The sequence below is a fragment of the Centropristis striata genome, chromosome 15, assembly GCF_030273125.1.
Source record: "Centropristis striata isolate RG_2023a ecotype Rhode Island chromosome 15, C.striata_1.0, whole genome shotgun sequence".
In the NCBI taxonomy this organism is placed as follows: Eukaryota; Metazoa; Chordata; class Actinopteri; order Perciformes; family Serranidae; genus Centropristis; species Centropristis striata.
The window spans coordinates 17,481,898-17,501,156 of NC_081531.1; the positions used below are offsets into that span (position 1 = coordinate 17,481,898).

General features: G+C 39.2%; 1 protein-coding gene across 2 annotated transcripts; it reads left to right on the forward strand.

The window, feature by feature from the left end:
* Positions 1 to 1,028: 1,028 nt before the first annotated feature.
* dtx2 (deltex 2, E3 ubiquitin ligase) lies at positions 1,029 to 18,469 on the forward strand. 2 transcript variants are annotated; one of them, XM_059351357.1, is made up of 9 exons: positions 1,029 to 1,592; positions 3,007 to 3,595; positions 5,425 to 5,483; positions 8,271 to 8,501; positions 10,534 to 10,601; positions 10,816 to 10,983; positions 12,086 to 12,247; positions 14,270 to 14,359; positions 17,001 to 18,469. In XM_059351357.1, exons 1-9 carry the CDS (start codon positions 1,283 to 1,285, stop codon positions 17,268 to 17,270), a joined length of 1,947 nt encoding a protein of 648 aa, XP_059207340.1. In that variant the 5' UTR covers positions 1,029 to 1,282; the 3' UTR covers positions 17,271 to 18,469. The 2 variants fall into 2 exon arrangements, with proteins under 2 accessions (XP_059207340.1, XP_059207341.1); XM_059351358.1 differs by lacking the exon at positions 8,271 to 8,501.
* The last annotated feature ends 790 nt before the right edge of the window (positions 18,470 to 19,259 follow it).

Genomic DNA, 19,259 nt, shown 5'->3' on the forward strand with positions numbered 1-19,259 from the left:
TTCAGTGGTTTCTCAATACCCTTGAAGAGGAAATATGTTCCAAGAATACATTAGTATTTATATCAAGATAGGTATATAGATATATTCCACTGTTAGTTGCATATCTAAACAAGATAATACTATATAACGAATAAATAAAATGTTATAAAATTCTAAAAGCTGTATCTTTATGAATATATATCGTCACACTTTTTAAAAAATCGAGTCATTTTTTGTCAGAATTGGGTTTTTTTGCCTAATCATCTCATGACGCCGGCCAACGATGGTAAAATCTCCTACATCCTCAGTTGATCAGATCATGTGATTTTACCCCTTTAAGATCATCACTTCTTTGACAATTTGCCACATTCATAGGCATCAGATAAGAACCCAGCAAAGAAGAGCTAGAGGGAGATTGTTTAGTTATCAGTTTAGTTTATCAGTGTTTTATTGTTGACACGAATATTGGTAACACTTTACCCTACATAAGAGTGACATGAGCGTGTCATAAACATGACATGGGATGTGTCATGAACATTAATGACACTTGAAGTAACATTAATGCTCATGATACTTGTCATGTCATGTTTGCCTAAGTCATTTATTTCTCTTAAGTTACATAATTTACACACAGTGTTATTACTATGCCAATAACCATCATTTGTTACATCCCTTTTGAGTGAAATGGTCAATAAATTTTACACTTTTGGTGAAGTTTTTTTGTGTTTCCTGCAAAACTTGAAAAAAATTAGTTAGGCGATTCTTTTAACAGGGTGACGATATGTGTCTGACCCGGCTCCCCTTGTTTTTTGTTTTTTTTTCATTAATAGGCCCATTCATCTTGTAATCTTTGTATTTATCTCGCTCGCTCGGTTGTTTTCATGTAAACTTTATTCTCTTGAATATGACATTGATCTTTTTAAATTGTACAATAAATAAATAATACGTTTGAAGGCCTAAAAATGTCCCCATCTATGGTTTGTTCTCACAAACGTGCCATGAATTGCGATTTTCCCAGTGGTCCCTGAAGGCAGCCGCAGAGAAGGAAGGAACCCTGGCAACGCTGTCACAAAGCTAACCGTGTTCCTGCTAAGCCCTCTGAATGCATCAGCTTTGTCAACATGCACGTCAATGTTTATCACGGCTGTCTACCATTTGATTTTTACTTCATTCCTTCATCCAAAGCGTGTTAACACATTCACAATGGAATTTTTTAACGAGCCAAGCTAGCAGACTTTTTCTTCGTCGTAGCCACAATCAGTCGACCAGCTAACCAGAACGAGCTGTTGTTAGCTTGGTGAATATGGCGATTGTGTCTGGTTCCTGTGCCAGGGTAAATGGGTCTAGAAACGGGCCGTCTGTGTCAGCAACACCCTCTGGATCCGTTGGACAATCTCAGCCTATGATAGCGGTGTGGGAATGGCAGGATGACCTGGGTTATTGGCGGCCATATAGCGGCCAAGTGAGCGCCTACATCGAGCGGTGTTTGTCACCGCGGGGCCAGAGAGGAGGAGGACCCGGCTCAACGAGCATCTGCCTCGGACAGTCAGACCCCAGCCTGTCGCCTTATCTCATCGACATACCAAGCTTGAAACAGTTTCGGCAGGACACAGGTGAGTTATGTCACACGATATGATATATAATAGCGTCACATTAACGTATAGCTACATTCGTAAGCATTGTTTTAATGTTGTGCCTTGAAACCTTACAGTTATCAGGCCAGGCTAACAGATAACGATAGCTAGCTACTTAGCATTCGCTTACAGGGGCGCTGTTGTTTTGATGAGTGTTTACATAGCTTCAAGCTAACATTAGCCAAATATCGTCACCCTGTGAAAATAATCCCCTAACTCATTTTTTCAAGTTTTGCAGGAAACACAAAAAACTTCACCAAAAGTGTAACATATGACATTTATTGATTATTTCACTCAAAAAGGATGTAACAAAGGATGGCTATTGGCATAGTAATAACACTGTGTAAATGATGTAACTTAAGAGAAATAAATGACTTAGGCAATTTTTTGAACATCCCTTTGTGACTTAAACAAGATAGGGTAACACTTTATTTTGAAGGTGTCTACATAAGAGTCACACAAGCCTGTCAGAAACATGACATGACAAGTATCATGAGAATTAATGTTACTTCAAAGTGTCATTAATGTTCATGACACATCCCATGTCATGTTTCTGACAGGCTTGTGTGACTCTTATGTAGACACCTTCAAAATAAAGTGTTACCATATCTTGCTTAAGTCACAAAGGCATGCTAAAAAAATTGCCTAAGTAATTCATTTCTCTTAAGTTACTGAATTTACACACAGTGTTATTTCTATGCCAATAACCATCATTTGTTTGTCTTTCACATTTTATTTTGACTTAGGCATAATAAATCTGCTTAAGTCACACACTTGACATAGGCCATTATCTTAAAGGGGTAAAATCACATGATCTGATCAACTGAGGATGTAGGAGATTTTACCATAGGTGGCCGGCGTCATGAGGAGATGATTTAGGCAAAAAAAAACAACAATTTTGACAAAAATGACTTAGGCAATTATTTTAACAGTGTGACAATATCCAGGATGAACTTATGCAATTTAGACGACCCTGTTAAATTCTTTTGTTTTATCTAACATAAGCTTACTTGTCCACATAACCTTTCAATAACATTAACTAGTGCATTGTAGCTCCGCTGATTCGTGGTATCAGGTTTGAATAAACATCAACAGAACTTGCAAATTACAAATGTTATAAAATAGTTGTGAAAACAAACGTTTAGCAATGCTCTTCTCAATTGTGATAAGAAACAACCCATATAGCAGCAACGTTAGTTAAAGGGAGGTATGAGCTTGCACCATAGTTGTGATGTTTACATTATTGACATCTACTTTAAAGGGTTCTCAACTGTAAGAACTGGGCATGTTTCTTTTTTTTGACTCCACTTTTAGATAAACATTTAGATTTATTTTTTAAACACCAGGCTTGTACAATGTAGCATATTCAGTGAAAATCCTGTTTTATTTTCAGGAAAGACACGATCAGTGCGTCGGTCCCTCTTTGCCCAGTCCTCAGGACTCGGTAGTGGTGTTTACTGGGAATGGCTCAACGATGAAGGAGGATGGACTCCATATGAGACTCGAACATCTATCCTTTTGGAGCACAGCTATCAGGCCCGTCAAGGCACGGCAGACTTGGGCCCGCATGGATACAATTACATAGTGGATCTCACATCTCTGGCCCAAGTTAACAAAGCAACAGGTTTCAGACGACAGGTACGCCGGCAGTGTAACCTCCCTTACCCACTGGCCTCCAATGGTCCCCCGGCCATTCCCTCCGGCCCTGCCTGCTCCTGCCAACAGTGTTTGAGCCACAGCAGCACAGGACCCATGCCCAGCCGATCACGACATTCCTTTTCGTCAGGCAGTCTCAATCGGCCCAGCCTTCAAGCGACAGGAAGGGCCACAGCGGCTCATCCCACTTCTGTCTACTCGCCGTACCCTCGGAGACCCCTCTCTGTGGGGGGAATGTCCTGGGGCAGCCCCTGGCCCCCACCACCCTCTGGTAGTCAACTGTCTGCGCCTCTTCTGACTAGCTCTACCAGTGCCAATGGGTTAAGGTGAGTATCTGATTGTGATTTAGTTTTCAGTGTAACAGTGAAACAACAGCAGTAAGGTGTCCCCATGGCTTACTTAGCTGACCTAGGATGCATATCATGGGGCCCCTCTCCAACCCCCCCACCTTCTGCTCTGTCTTTCCTGTCGGTCTCAACTTTGACCTATCCTGTAAAACAGGAATTACAAAAAATTATCTGTAGCGCCAGCCCTGCGGTGGTATGTTTATTTTGGCTCAGTTCGTGTGACTTTGTCTGTGTCATCTCCAGCCTTCCTTCTTTTCTGTTCCTAATGGCAATGAAAAGTGCTTTGACAGAGGAATTGCTTACTAAAGTGGTTTAATGAGTATGCAGTTCACTTACAGTTTCTCTGAGCTCTAATTAAGTTTAATTTAGTGTAGTCTCAGCCACCAGAAATTTATCCTAGGCGAGGAAAATGCTGGATGTTCACCACCTACCGCACATTGTGGTCTGCTTTATGAAGTCACTTATCAATGATTATTCTAGAAGAGACATCTATTAGCAATGTATCAGTCAGTTTAATAGAGTCTTAACATTTATGTATTTGTGTATTTTTTTGTTTTGACCAAGTGGCAGGTCAGTGTGTTATTTTACACCACATGCAATATTCTATGACATACTTGATCTAAAAGCTCAAAAAGGAAAGTTGTGTTAAGTAGTGGTTACTTTTCTTACACCCTGCAGGGACTTAGAATTATGTTGTCGGGTCCTTTTGACTTGGTTAGCTAATGCCAAAGGGGCCCCATGGTATCAGTGTCACATTTTCTTCTATTGTGTTACCATGTCTTTTTATTTGGTTGATACGTTTTATGAGGTTGAAACATCCACACATGGATTTTTATGTTTTTTGAATGTTGTTTCACTGTTTTTTGTGGCATTTTTGTACTTGTATGTTGGTGGTTAGAGCATGGGTTACCCCAACTTTAAAAATGAAGATGGGTGCACACTGGTAGAGTACATACCAAATGGGGCTTAGTCCCTGTGAGCAGGCGGCCCGGATTCAAATCCGGCTTGGGGCCCTTTCCTGAATATCCCCCTTTCACTCTATATCTCTGACTGTCAAATAAAGCCCCAAAATATAAAAAAGGATTAGTGCTTAAACACTTAATCAGTTGATTTGAAAAACAATTCAGCAGTTATTTATAATTGCCTAAATATAAGTAATTTATTAGGAAAAATGGCAAATATTTGCAGTCCACACTTTCTAAATTGTGCGTTTTTCCAGTATTATATATTAGTTGTTTTTTTTGGACTCTGTCAGGCGAAACTAACTTTTCATTATTGTTTACCATTTTGTGGATTTAACTGTCGAAAAAGTAATGAATAGCAAATGATTTCATTTTAGCCCAAAACTGTGTTTGGTTTAGAGCTCAATTATACTTCAGTACTAAGAATTGCTCATTTATTTTCCATGAAGGCTGTTTTGCACACAAAGCAGATTTGTTGGGAGCATATTAATTAATACATTGGGTGTTGAGTCGCACTCCTTAGTTCCATTGTGCTCATGCAGTCAATGTGAAGTTGTTGTTAATCAATCTCAGAACCTCCTAGTTATTTACTGGCCAGAATGAATGTAGTCACTTTTTCAGCCACTTGAGTAAAAGTAAATAAACCTTTGCAGTTAATTCCCAGCAGGTTTTATTTTCCTCTCTTGTACCGTTGCCAAAGCCATACCTAATGTTACCGTACTTAAATGTTCTAATTCTGTGAAGTGGATTGGAAACTGAAATCGTTATAAGCCATTGTTTGTTCTTCCAGCTTAGTTCATTGTTGCTGTTTTTACTGACTGTCTGTCCTTGTTTCCTGTCCTGCAGTGTTCCTTCCATCTCTGTGCAACTGAATGGATCCACCAGTGTAAGCTCTGCCCTGGCAGGTAAACGGGTCACTAACCATCCATCCTGCTGTATTTCTACACAACACTTTTGATTTGGAAGCAGGGGTTTTTTTATGTGCCGTTTCCTCTGCATTTGTCTTGTGAGTGTCAGTCTGTTAAGGAACAGCATGCCACAAAAAGCTGGAAGAACTGGGTTAAAAAAATAGAAAAATAATTCTATCTTAACTTGAAAAACGGGGGATAATGGTGTCCATTTTTTATTGTTTAAACCATAAGGCAGACGCTTTTCTTTTAATGAGTGGTATTATTCTGTTTGTTACAACAGAATACATAAAAGCAGCCTCCACACATGCTTGTTTTTATTTATAGCCGACACAATTTTTCTCATGCTGTACAAAGCATTTGGCCCTGGATGCAGCGTGATTAACTTCAGTTTTCAGTCTTTATCTTGTAAGACAGCTGTTGTCCCAACTGTATCCGACTCTGGTTTTTATCTGAAGGCGAATTACATAATAGATGGGGCTTCTACTACTACTACTGACACAGACATTATACCTCCATAAATAAAATGCATGAATTCAGAATATTTGCATTTTTACTGTGAAGGCAAATGCACACTCTTCTTCTTCTTATTATTATTATTATTGAAGACAGGTGTGAGGAGGAAATGTTCATAGGATAGAGAAAAGAGAATTCCGAGACACACACTTTAACTTGAAATAAACTTAAAAGTAAAAAAAAAAAATACAATGTTCAGTCTTTATATCTTCATCAGGTAAAACCCAGTTCGGTAAAACTGGTTTACCTGATGAAACTAAGGATTGAAGTGTTGTATTTATATATAACGTTTATTGCAAGTGAAAAGATAATATGCAGATAATTTGCATTTCAAATAACTGAGTCATCATGACTTTACTTTTTGAAAGTATTCCAACTGAAAACAAGGATAATAGGAAAAACATTTTTTAAAAAGGGACAAAACCTTATAGAACACTTGCAAATTGAATTTTCATAATTCCTGTTCAATGTTCAAAAAAACAAAAATTTAGATCATAAGATACCAGACAAATCATCATCATGTATTTGGGCATTTTCCTGTCATTACATTTTTTCCATGCTCCCTTGTCTTTTTGAATCTCACACTTGTAATTTAATTTCCGTCTTTTAGTGACACATGGTCATGTATTTAATGCTCTGATTTTGCTGTAAGCAGTGTAATGCAACACACCAGCAGGCTAACATATAGCAGCAGGCAAGTTGTAATTATCATAAAATGGCTAAATTGACATGCAAAGGTAGTGCTCACTCTCTTCTCTTTTTTATTCCGCTGCACACTTCTCAAATTATAACTCTGTTTCTTGGCTGTGATAAGCCGACTGAATCAATACAATCAGTCCGGAGGAAACTAGCGGACCAGAACCTCATTAGTGAAAAGCACCGTACCATGACTTTGTTGAATCATTTAAAATGGAAGGTCAGTCATGCAGTGTCTTCCACAAATTTGCAGTTTTAATGATCATAAGTCAGAAAGAAATAATAATAATGGTAGTAGGCTCTATATTTTATACACTTTATTTGTAAAATAACACGTATATGTGTGGCAGCTATTCTGGAAACATTGTCAGGTTTCAACGAAATTAACAGAAGCTGCTTCAGTTCTCACCTCATCAATCATCTAAGGTGAGAAACAGGCCAAGTGATTAGAGCTAGACACTGATTTGAAAGGGGAAAAATTCACAGATTTCAAATATAGCAGCCGTTATAACTGGAATGAAAAAAATACCTTTTCTATGTGGATTTTGCACCAATATGTCTATGGAAGAGATAGCCATAAGGCTGCTTCCTGTAACAAATCATTTTTTAAAAGAAGCATTTCACATATTATACATGCAAACAATTGGCATTTACATTATTAACCAATTTTAGAAACAAAAACTGAGAAAATAAAGCAAAGATAAAATAAATGGCTAAATAATCAGTAGTGCTGTATCTTCAGCATTGGTCAATATATGACCATTAAAAAAAAAAGCAAATTAAATAGCTGTATGATATTTCTAGATCAACCCAAGCCTAATTTCCTGCATCATTATGTTAAATAAAAACGTTCTTGTTTGTGCAACATATGCCAATACTGATACATACCGAAATCCCTTTGATAGGGACAATATCAGCAGATAATATTGGTCGTCCGATAAATTTGTCTGGCTCTAAAAATGATCATATGTGTCTGTACTTTTAATATTCTATTTGTTTTTTAGAAGGTACTTGTTGTTGCTTTGGATGGTCATGCTAGATCGTATTTGTTCAACGCCTTGTCTGTATCACTAAGCTGTTCAGAAAGAATGTGGTTGTCATGATGTAAACCATTTCTCATACTCTGCTGATTGATTGCTCTGACTTCCAGCTTCTGGGCACCATTTATTCTCAGATATTTTCCAGACTCCAAGATAACTTGTAGTTTTCACTTAGCTCACGAGATTAATGCTAGATTTACAACAGAAGTCCTGATTGCAAAAACAGCTTTCCTCATTAATCAAAAACGAGAGAGAAGGAAGAACGCTGGTTCATAGTCGGCGAATAATCCCGCATGTTAAACTTGATCACTTTGGTTTTAATCTGACATTACTTGATGCTCTGTCTGACTCCAATGTTTTGTATGCGTATGAATGAGGGACACAGTGGAAACATCAGTTGCTGCTACATTTCTCATACCTTTGATTTGTTCCTTTCTACTCCTGCATATCTCCACTTGCTCTCAACCCTCACCTGCCCCACTCTGCCCCGCCCCATCCCGCCTCAACCCAACCCCACCCTACCCCACTCCAGGCATGGCCTCCATTTTGATGTCAGCAGTGGGACTCGGCGTGCACTTCACCACTGCCCCCCTCCCTCAGCAACAGCAGCAGCAGCAGCAGCTACAACAGCAGCAGCAGCAACCTGCTCCTTTCTCTCTTCCTCCTCCTCTCCTCCCCCCAGCCAGCAGGCCCAGCAAGCCCCACAGCAGCAGCAGCAGCAGCAGCAGTTCAGTTAGGAGAGCAAAGAGGCAGCACAGGAGAGGTAGCTACCACGCCACCGGCCCTTCCTCCACCTCTCTTTCTGCATCGTTCTCTTTTGCTCCAATTATCATCACCACAGGCTTGAGGATCATTTCATCTTGCATCAACTCACTTTCATTTGTCGTCATGTGTTCATATGTTCACACGACTCCACTTTTCTGTTAAAGAAGTGCTGCTGCAACTGCTTCTTATGCAGCTGTCAAATAATGTGCCCTGGACTAACTTTAAAAAAAAAAAATCAGAACATGTCTAATTCAGCTATAATTGCGATAATTTTCTTCTGCTACGCCCCCCCAATTGTATTCCAGTGGTCATCAATATTAGCTAGAAAATCCTTATTTTCCCCAAGTTATTTTTCAGCTCTCAAAGATATAACATTCAGCACTTTTCACAACCTTCTAGGGTCTACCGGACTGTCTTAACGGAAAATTGTGCTGGAGTCGGAAAAATGTGGAATAGTGGAAACACTACCTTAAGATGTGTAAATGTAGCATTAGAATATTTGACAAAACCTGTGTGTTAAATATGTTATTAATAATAAGCTAAAGCCTTCAGTCATCAGATCTCAAAGAGATGGCACTGCTGCAGGATGGAGCAGCAAAAATTAGGTGATTAGTCTTCAAGCAAAAATAGCAAAACTTTGACAGAGGAATGGGAGAATAATGAAAATGGTTGCATTTGTTGCAACATGACTGAAAACCACTAAGAATCCAGCCTGCCTAATCAACCTTTGGACACTGACTCAAGTAGCTGTATTGGTGACAATGGGGCCGATCCATTCTATTCAGTTCTATGGTTTACATACATTATACACTGGAATTGTAATTCCTGTTTAAGATTTGATCAATTGTGTTGCCTTTAAAGGGTTTATACTTGAACTGTTAATTTCTAATCCACAATTCATTACTTTGTAAATAAATACTTAGATAGAAATTTACTAAATTTGTTTTTATTATTAAAGTTAGGAAAGTCAAGCCTGATGTTGCCTTATATGAAAGAATGATCCCAGTGAAGCGGACAGCTTACTAATTAAAGTATCAGCCGATGCCCAAAGCCCAGGTATCAGTATTAGAATTGGGACTGAAAGTCAGTTTGGCGCATCCCTAATCAGATTTACTGTCAAACTTGGTGTTTATTAAAGGGGGCATGTAATGCAGTATGTGATGTACACCTCAGGTTATTTGAAATATTAAGCTTGGCTTCATTGCTGCCTCCTTATTTCTGCCTGATTTTTCTTTTTTCATCCCTGCATTGTCATGACCACAAATTTAACCTCCTCCACACTCATCGTCTGCCACTTTTAACTTGAGTTCCTGCTCTTATAATCAACAGGAGACACGTCAGACACAAAAAGCAGTGTGATGTCTGGAAACTTATCAGTGAATTATTTTCTTCTTATTTCTCAGCTGGCAGAAAATAGCCAACCTTCTCACCTTTTTTAAAAAAAAAATCTAGAGTTAAATGGAGCCGTCTTTGTATTCAAACTCAAAAAGACATTTGAAAGTTTAGCAAGCTGTCAGCAATGTGTTTCCTAAACAGACGTGACACTCACGTGTGTGTGTGTGTGTGTGTGTGTGTGTGTGTGTGTGTGTGTGTGTGTGTTTGTATGTATGTGAGAGAAAATGCACAAAATATCTGTTTCCATCCCTCATGCTGTCCATGATGGTTTCACACTGTGTGGTTCATTTTGTCATAATGCATTTAAAGTTGTCTCTGTGGTTTAATGTGTTCATTTGCATTTTCATTCTGTACGGTCAGATGGACATTGGCACCTTCTTGATTTTAGGATGTTCAATTAGCAGTAACCTTATTTGTAAGGAGCAGAAGGACAGAGAGGAGAAACCCATAGCTTATGTGGCTAATGTTTGGCTGCAATTCTAAAACGAGATTGTGAATTACTTGATATTAATTTCCTTTTCATCTCACCAGAGTCTCATCTTTTTGTATGGCAGTTTGTTGGAATCACCACTTTAGTGTCTGGCCTCTTACAGCTCATTCATCACTTCATGCTTTCTCTTTTATCCCTCTTGTAGCCTCAGCGCAGAGACCTGAAGATGTGATTCAGCGCTACATGGAGGTAGTTACTGGAGTACCTGATGAGGTAAATGTTTCATCACCCAGGATTTTTCTCTCAAAGACATTACAAATCTAGAAATTCATATTAGTCACAGCTTTTAAGAGGCAATTGGTCAACAACAATAGAGAAATTTCAATACAGCTTTTTGATAGATGTTCATATAGTTTTGGGCCTTAAACAATCAAGTTTATATTCAGTAATTGTGACACTAAACACACATTCCCTGGGTCTCCCTCAGGACTGTATTATCTGCATGGATCAACTGTCCAATCCATCCGGCTATGAGACATCGTCCACAGAGGAGGGAGGCCAGAGCATCCTGCCAGATACTGTGGGGAAATTCATCAAATGTGGACACACCCTGCACATGCTCTGCATGCTGGCCATGTACAACAATGGAACAAAGGTACATGGCGGTTACTGGCTGCATGGAAACTACTAAATTTAGTTAAAACAAGCTACATATTGTTGGCAAAGTTACAATGTAGCGCAATGATCTTACATATACAAATTGATCAGGGAAAAGATGCCACGTCATTCTAACATCAGGTTGGCAAAAGTTAAAGATCAATATTATTTAGTGTGGCGGAGTTATTGTCTGAAAGGAACAGTTTGACTTTTGACTTTTTTTTTGTATTCTTTTTTTCTGAGAATTGGATCAGAAGATTGGGCCCCAGTCACCCACATCTCTCAAGTTCTTTCTTAAATTTGTTCTTAAAAATGTTCCTAAGAAAAGTCTATGTCAGATTCATGACGGTGTTCTTAAACTACGGAATTTTTCCTGCTTGTGTTCTTAGGGTGAGGGTTAGAATGATGAATCCTATTTCCTCATAAATTGAAAAGTGTACCTAATTAGCATCCATGACCACCCAGCAAATTCCCATAAAAGGGAATGAGACTGCAGGGCCAGAAATTGAAAAGTTAAGAGAATTCATTCTGAAGAGGGTGCAGCAAACTCCAAACATAAATACTTCAATAGTTCTGAAGTAAAAATACTTATGCAGAATTGAATTCCAAACAAGCTGTCATATTTAAAAACAGCAGTAGTGAATTTTAAATAACACACACAAAGCATGCCAGCATTATGTTCCGTAAAGTTTTCATGTCTGTGCATATTGGACAACAAATGTAGATACAATAGATCTATGATAGGCCAGTGTTGGCTGATTAATATTGTTTTCTTTGACCGGTATCGACTTTGCTCCAATTCCTTACTGAAAGCTTAAAGTACGATGGGCGATTTGCAGTAAATAAGCTAAAACAGTGGTATTGTCCTTTAAGATGTGTGATAATAGGCTCTTTTCCTGCCCATACTGTGTGTTCTATTGCTTGTGTTTTATTGTCAAGGGAAGTACTGGTTGATATGAGACCAGAGTTATGGTGGCGTGGTGAGGGAGAGAAACACAAAACAAAAGTCTCATCATTGGATCGATGAATATCAGATCAGCACTTAACCAGGTTTCCATTGATTGTTTAAAAGGCTCTCTTTCTGGTTGTTTTCTTCTCAGGACGGCAGCATGCAGTGCCCCTCGTGTAAGACAATCTATGGAGAGAAGACAGGCACCCAGCCCAAAGGCAAGATGGAAATTTACAGCATCGCCCAGTCGCTGCCAGGCCACCCAGACTGTGGTACAATCCAGATCATCTACAGCATACCACCTGGCATACAGGTATGTCTGCACTCTGAGCTACCACTCTGCCAAGGATCTAAATTCTGCCCTTCAGTTTCATCTTTCCCCAGTTTCATATACTATAATAATTAATTTTCTAAAAGGGCTGCAAAATCTCAGCATAAAAATGGTGTTTCAGCACACCAGATATAACAATTTCTCCCAACGAACCAAAAACATGGGGTCATATTCTTGTCAAGGAGTTAATAATTACAAATTGACATAATCACATATTCCATTTGAGTTGAGTGTTACATAAGGACCTGTTTGTAGCCCTCATCAGCTCTCAGAGTATTTAGTTAGCCTAGTATAAGCTACAGGAGTTTCCAATGGATCATGGTTAGTGTTTTGCTGCCACAGAGGAAATAACTTCCAGACAAGTGGAAAGTGTCTCAAGGCGTCTTTCCTGTATGACTGGACTGGGAACCAAATAATTTATCCAGACGCCAAGAATTACCAGTGTTATTGAATGTCATGACAAGGGACTAAAAAAAAGCAGTTTGACAAACGCTAACAGCCAAAGACAGTAATTCACACTGGATTTATGAGCCTGACAGAAGAGTGTGTGAGTTTGAGACAAGCTATATAATAGTGGGATTTACATTATGCTTTAATGGAAATATTTCATGTTTCAATTTAATAAGGATGAGAACTGTCTCTTCCTTGGACTAAGAGTTGTTCATCTTTTGTGCCGTAACAATGTGTCATTATGACATTTTTTTGATGACTTGCAACTTGACCCACTGAAAATAAATGACTTGATTCTGACTTGGAGTCAGGTGTTGTCTGCAACATCAAACTTTGTCATTTGAAGAATCATCATGTGTCTGTGAGGGCCGATGCTAGCTTGTGTTAGCCAAACACAATCTGTTGCCTCTGACAACTAGGTAGCTAGCTAATGTTAGCCAGATTATGACTTATTAAACATTACAATCTCTTTAAGCTAAATCTCAATGTTGATTGGATTGTAAAATATTTGCCTTTCATTTACTGCTGAGTCAACTGGCGTTATCAATTGATTGTTTTATTTTGTGATTTGACTTGACATAACTCGACCTGCCCAAGATAAAATGACTTGCGGGCGGCTGTGGCTCAGTTGGTAGAGTGGTAGAGCGGTAGAGCATCGGTGGTTCAATCCCAGACCATGGCAGCCCACGTGTCGAAGTATCCTTGAAGTATCCTATCTTCCTTGAAGATGCTGAACCCCAAATGGCTCCCGAAGCTGAGTTCATCGGTGTGTGAATTAATTCCCAATGGTGGCAGGTGGCACCGTTCAGGGTAGCCTCTGCCACCAGTATGAATGTGTGTGTGAATGGGTGAATGAGCGCAGTCTTTAGCGTAAAGCAATTTGAGTGGTTGCAAAACGACTAGGAAATCGCTATACAAGTGCAGGTCCATTTACCATTCGGAACTTGCTGGACAATTGGACCAAATGACTTGGGTCACATGTTTGATCTCTACTTATAGTATCTCAGGGAAATGTTTCATGGCAGTACTAGTCCGAAAGTGTTTGATAACTTCCACAAGTGTTTTTCCAAAGAAAAGGGGTTGTCATCTACATCAATTGTGTGTGGGCAGGTAAGGTACTTTTGAAACACAGTTTAGTTTGAGAAGAGGAAGCAGAACGTATGAAATGACTGGGGCAGATACTGCAGTCCTGATGGAAGCCTATGCAGTGATACTTTCTAATTCAGTTTAACAGATTAATGTTTGCTCTCTGCAGTAGAGCAGCATCTTCCTCTGTCCCATTGTGCGGTTCAGTGACACCCTCCTTTGTTACAGTCTTTTGGGAAAAACCCTAATTTCTTTCCGTGTCCTGCTGTGACCGCGAGTGCAGATAAAATTGCAGCGCATGTGTCGGTGATCTCAAGTTACATAAGTTGAACCAGATTTGTATTGAGCTGTTTGTCTACAGTTATCTCCAGAACACAGTTATTAGATTACTGTATTGTTCCAACTGATCTCTGATATTAAACTTAATATCTTTCCATTCATCAGTCAAGTTTTGTCCTTCTCCACCAGGGACCGGAGCATCCCAACCCAGGACAGCCGTACACCTGTCGAGGCTTCCCTCGCTTCTGTTTTCTCCCAGACAACGACAAGGGCAGGAAGGTAAAGCTCGACACGATTTCACATTTCACAGCTGGGACGACAGACGCTTTATACAGTGTAAACAGATCGCAGACATATGCAGAGGTTATAATGGCTGCACCGGCGTCAATAAAGAACAACATACAAGGGATCATCCCGGTGTCTCACTGGTAGAGCGCATAACACTCAGGCTGAGTCCTGGTTGCAACGGACTCTGGACTTCCGTTCCCTTTGCTGCACATCTCCCCCTCTGTCTCCCCCTTCCATTCTCTCGGTCACTATCAAACAAAGCATGGAAATGCCAAAAAAGTTATTTATTTGAAAAAATATATATACAAGGTTCACACTGGAGTTGCCAAATTCCAGGAATATTCAAGGTGAAAATATTTTTGTAGGCCAACCCAAAAGTGACATCACCATGGGGTCTATTGAGAATTGGCCTATGGAATTTTTTCATTGGATTTTGGATCATTGCAGAAAATAAAGTTCTTAATGCTTACATCTTTTGTTCAGCAGGATAATCTTCACAATTCAACACTTTTATTATGTTTGAAGCGTTAATGCAGCCGACAGAAGTTAAAAACTAACGTTACGCTATAGTGAACTACACCAATGTCACATGACTGCAATGTAACTACCGTTAGCTTCAGACGCTCTCCGACAAGCTAACCAGAGGATTTGACAAGCTTGCGAAACTCTAGCCTAACAAACTGTTTATTAACCTAATATACAAGGGTTTGCAAGAGCACTGATAAACACGACTAGAGGCTATGAGACGGACTAGTGAGAGAGTTCCTATAATAACCCTATAAAGGGGTTATTATAAAAAGGTAATTTAAAAATACTAACTTACAAATTAAACAACTATGTTATGAAAGAAATGCTTCACAATATTGATTAAAACTCATCAATTAGCAACATTCAGCAATTTAACTTCCCTTATTAACTGGAAATGTTCTGACCCTTTACTAGCCTAGTTTACACCCTCACAGTACTGAGCGGTAAGCAGCATTGGACCCTACCCCAGGTACAAACAATAAGTCACATATTTCCGAGAGAACCAGAGTGGAGCCAACCTGACACAAGACGTACACAAAGCTTCATACAATTAACACAAGACTGTGCTTAATGCTCCATCAGGACTGCTGTCTTTCACTGTGATTAAATTAACGACATTTTGTGCTCATTATACGTTTGTGTTGTTTCCATGGTGAATTAGTGGCTCATTTCCTGCTCCCCGGCAACTGCGGCTGTACACTTGAGCTTCTATAAATAATCTCCGGTGTAATTCAGTAATGGTAAATTGGATTAAATTATTCCAGTTGTAGTTTGGCTCCCTGGTGTGATGTTCCCCACGGATTTGAGATTGGACACATTGCTTGTCCAGCAGTGGAGTAAACAGCAGTTGCCTTTAATGAGTTAAAGTCAAATAGTGTTGAGAAAATACTGTTCATTTACAGCAATTATCTGCGGGTTATCTGTCATGATTAACTGAAGTTATATAATCCAATTTCAGTTTAATTGTTAAGTAGACCTGTGTCTGTCTGTAATGGCAGCTGTTGCCGCTCTAAATGTCTGCAATTATCTAAATATGACGTTTTTTCTCTTTTTACTCTCTTCAAGTACAGTCATGTTCAGGGGTAGCTTCATCCAATTAAATTTTGAGTTTTATCAGACGGTCCATAAAATGTCAGGGAACAGTGAAAAATGCCTGTCAGAGTTTCCTAGAGCCCAAGATATCGTTGGATTTTTTTATCTGATCAACTTTAGAAACTCGCTCAAAAAAAAAAAAGCTTCATATACTGTAAGCAGTTCTAGTAAAAGTCACTTCAAGGAGTCCGCTGCACATTTTTTATGGCAAGTCAATTAAGTATTTTTTTCCTAGCCAAAATTAGTATCCCAATTAATATCATTAGTCTTGTTTCCATCAACAAAGATTTGCATGAGAAAAGTTTTATGGAAACGCCAAAATTCGATATAACTTTAGAAAATGCGCATTAAAGTTTTAATTCATGCTTGATGTAGTTTGTCTTTTTTTGGAAAAAAAGTTGATGTGCTAAATGGGATATGGAAATGCCGTTTCCACTGTCGACTTCTTCCGACAGACTTTTCTCCATTTTCTCTCGTGGGTGGCCAAAGTTGTCCGAATAGCAACATCTTTTTTTTGTTTTGTTTTCCTTCTAGCGCAATCTGTACTTCTTCTACTCTTTACTGACGAATTAGCCTACAGCAGTACATAACACTGCCATCTTCTGACGAAAGTATGTTTATGCAGCTTTGTTTATTTGCTGTAAACCAGTTGATGGAAATTTCCGTAATTTGCATTTTCTTTAATGCAACATTTTCTCATCAAATTCACTTAGACTTTAATGGAAATATGGCTACAGCAACTGTAAATTACGGATGCACCTTTTTATTAAGCTAGCCAGTGATATCGTCATCTGGTAACTAAGCTCCACCCACTCATCCAAATATGGTCACTTCTGCCTCCAAAAACCCGAGATACTGACAGCCAAAATGCCAACTAATGGTTTCAAAACGGTCATTGACAAACCAATGGGTGACGTCATGGTGGCTACGCCCTCTTCTTTTATACACTCTGTGGATGTGGGTTTTGAATTACAGCCTCCTAATGTTCGCCCCTTGTCTCTCCATTAAAAAGGTGCTGGAGCTGCTGAAGGTGGCTTGGATGCGACGCCTCATCTTCACCGTGGGAACGTCCAGCACCACCGGAGAACCCGACACAGTGGTGTGGAACGGCATCCACCACAAAACCGAGATGATGTCCAACTTGTCGGGCCACGGCTACCCCGACCCCAATTATTTGGACAATGTTCTGTCTGAGCTGGCATCTCAGGGCGTGACAGAGGACTGCTTCAAACCTCCGGGTGCAGGTGGTGGCGGCTGCAGCAGCAGCAACAGCAGCAGCTAGGTCACAGCTCTGAGCTTCACACACTTCCACTCATTGCTGACCACCGAGTTCAAATCCAGCTCTGTGGTGAGGTGGACCTTCTACAACCTCTGTCTTTTCTTAAGTTAATTCAGCATCTGCCCAAACCTCATTGAGTGAGCAAAGGGGGGAGAAGTGAGCTGAATAAAAGGTCTTAAAGCCTCTCTGGAAGAATGCAAAGTGGGGTGCTTGCTGAGAATGGTTAATGCTCCACTACATTCCTGCTCATCACATATTCCTGGAAACTAGACTCTGAGAGAAATGGAGCTCCTCATACTCTGAGCCTCTTTTTAGCAAAGCTCCACAAACTGGAGATTGTGTTTTTTCTTTGTTTTTCTTTGTCCCCATCAAGAGCCTCATCTGTATCCCCTTGTCCAGTTACCATGAGAATGGCAGCTCACATTGGGGATAAAAATCTCTCTCATTAAGCACTTTAGTTCTGACAGTGCATTTAGCTGACAAGGTGTGTGATTTCCTGGTAAAAAGGGCAGCGAACTTGTTTTTAAATTGGGAAGTTATGCAATTAAAGTGTTTCTGCTGAAAACCTTTGTGTTAAGACACACTGAAACTTCTAGTAGCAAAGTGAGTATATATAAGCCTATTTGATGAGAAGAGGCAATACTTAACTGATGTACATAAAATAAAAAAAACATGAATGAAATAAAAGATATTGTAAAAAAAAATTAAAAAAAATAAACAGGTTGTGTCCACAAATTCCAGTTGAGGAGAATAATGTGTATTTCTTAACATTTAACACTACCACTTGACCATCTGTTCTATTTTACTCCCTAACATCATTTGATAAGCAGATGTCTAATGCACTCACATGGTGATTTTTCATGTTTTGAATTTGCAGTTACTGTGCCCCCGGGCATTCTGCTTGTTTTTGTCACTTAGTATGGTATGGTTTGCGTGAAGGGACAAGGTTACATCGTATATAGCTTGATGACCTCAATCCTTTTGTCCGAACAGATGGGAAGGAACGCTGAGATAAAAAATGCTCTGCTTAAGAAAATTTTACAGTGTGACAATCAAGGTCATCAAACTTGTCTTGATTAAACAAGACACATGAAGCTGCGGCGAGCATGTTAATGTTCCCGCCGGCTGCAGACTCACCTCCTCTCTTCACATGTATTATTCTGCTCACAGTACTGCAGTACAGTCCCTGAACTGAGTCTTGACATGTATACAAGCAAAACTGGAAAAAAAAAAGTATCTGCAATAAAGAAATAATGCAAAATGAATCCTGGCTCGCTCTCTGACTAAATATATCTAAGTTTTCTTTTCTGATCTACTCCAACAATGCCACGGTGATGTTTCAATCCAAATAATGAAAAATGTGTGGATTAATTCCTCATGTGGGGTTTATGATCCTGGAATATGGAGTGGAATATTGTAGTTCTAAAACCCCAGGGAGCTCTTAAATGGCCTCATATTACTTTGCTGTTGTAGGATCATTCAGAGTGATCATCAGAGCTAAATGGCTCTGTGTCAGCCTCGAGCATTATAGATTTACCATCATCTCATTGAGAGGGACCTTGTTGTGTCGTGACCTCCAAGGAAGAGTAATCCAATGTTGGGACAATCACAGATATAAGAAAATCTAATGTGAGAAAATTCGAAATAATGCAGTCGATGAATCAAGGTTCTGGGATGAATTTGAATATGCTTGCTTTAGCTGAAAGCTAGTGCTTCAGTGGTCAGAGGTCATGTTCCATGTGTTACAAGTAAACAATAGAATTACATAAAATAATTAACTTAAGTATTTTTATACAATATAAATATTCATGACAAGAGTAAAAATTTGAGGGAAAATACCCCAAGTTATTGTTAATGTATTATATGTAAAATGCACAACATCCCATAACTATCAACACATTTATATTAAATATTGCTAAATCCTGATTGATGCACGAAAGTATGTTAGTAGTCTCATGGTGCCAAACACTCTATTAAATACACCTACAGTGA

Coding starts and splice junctions, on each gene's coding strand:
- dtx2 (XM_059351357.1), top strand. CDS start 1,283: ATGGCGATTGTGTCTGGTTCCTGTGCCAGGGTAAATGGGTCTAGAAAC. Junction 8,502..10,533: donor AAAGAGGCAGCACAGGAGAG/GTAGCTACCACG, acceptor TCCCTCTTGTAG/CCTCAGCGCAGAGACCTGAA. Junction 12,248..14,269: donor GCATACCACCTGGCATACAG/GTATGTCTGCAC, acceptor CTTCTCCACCAG/GGACCGGAGCATCCCAACCC.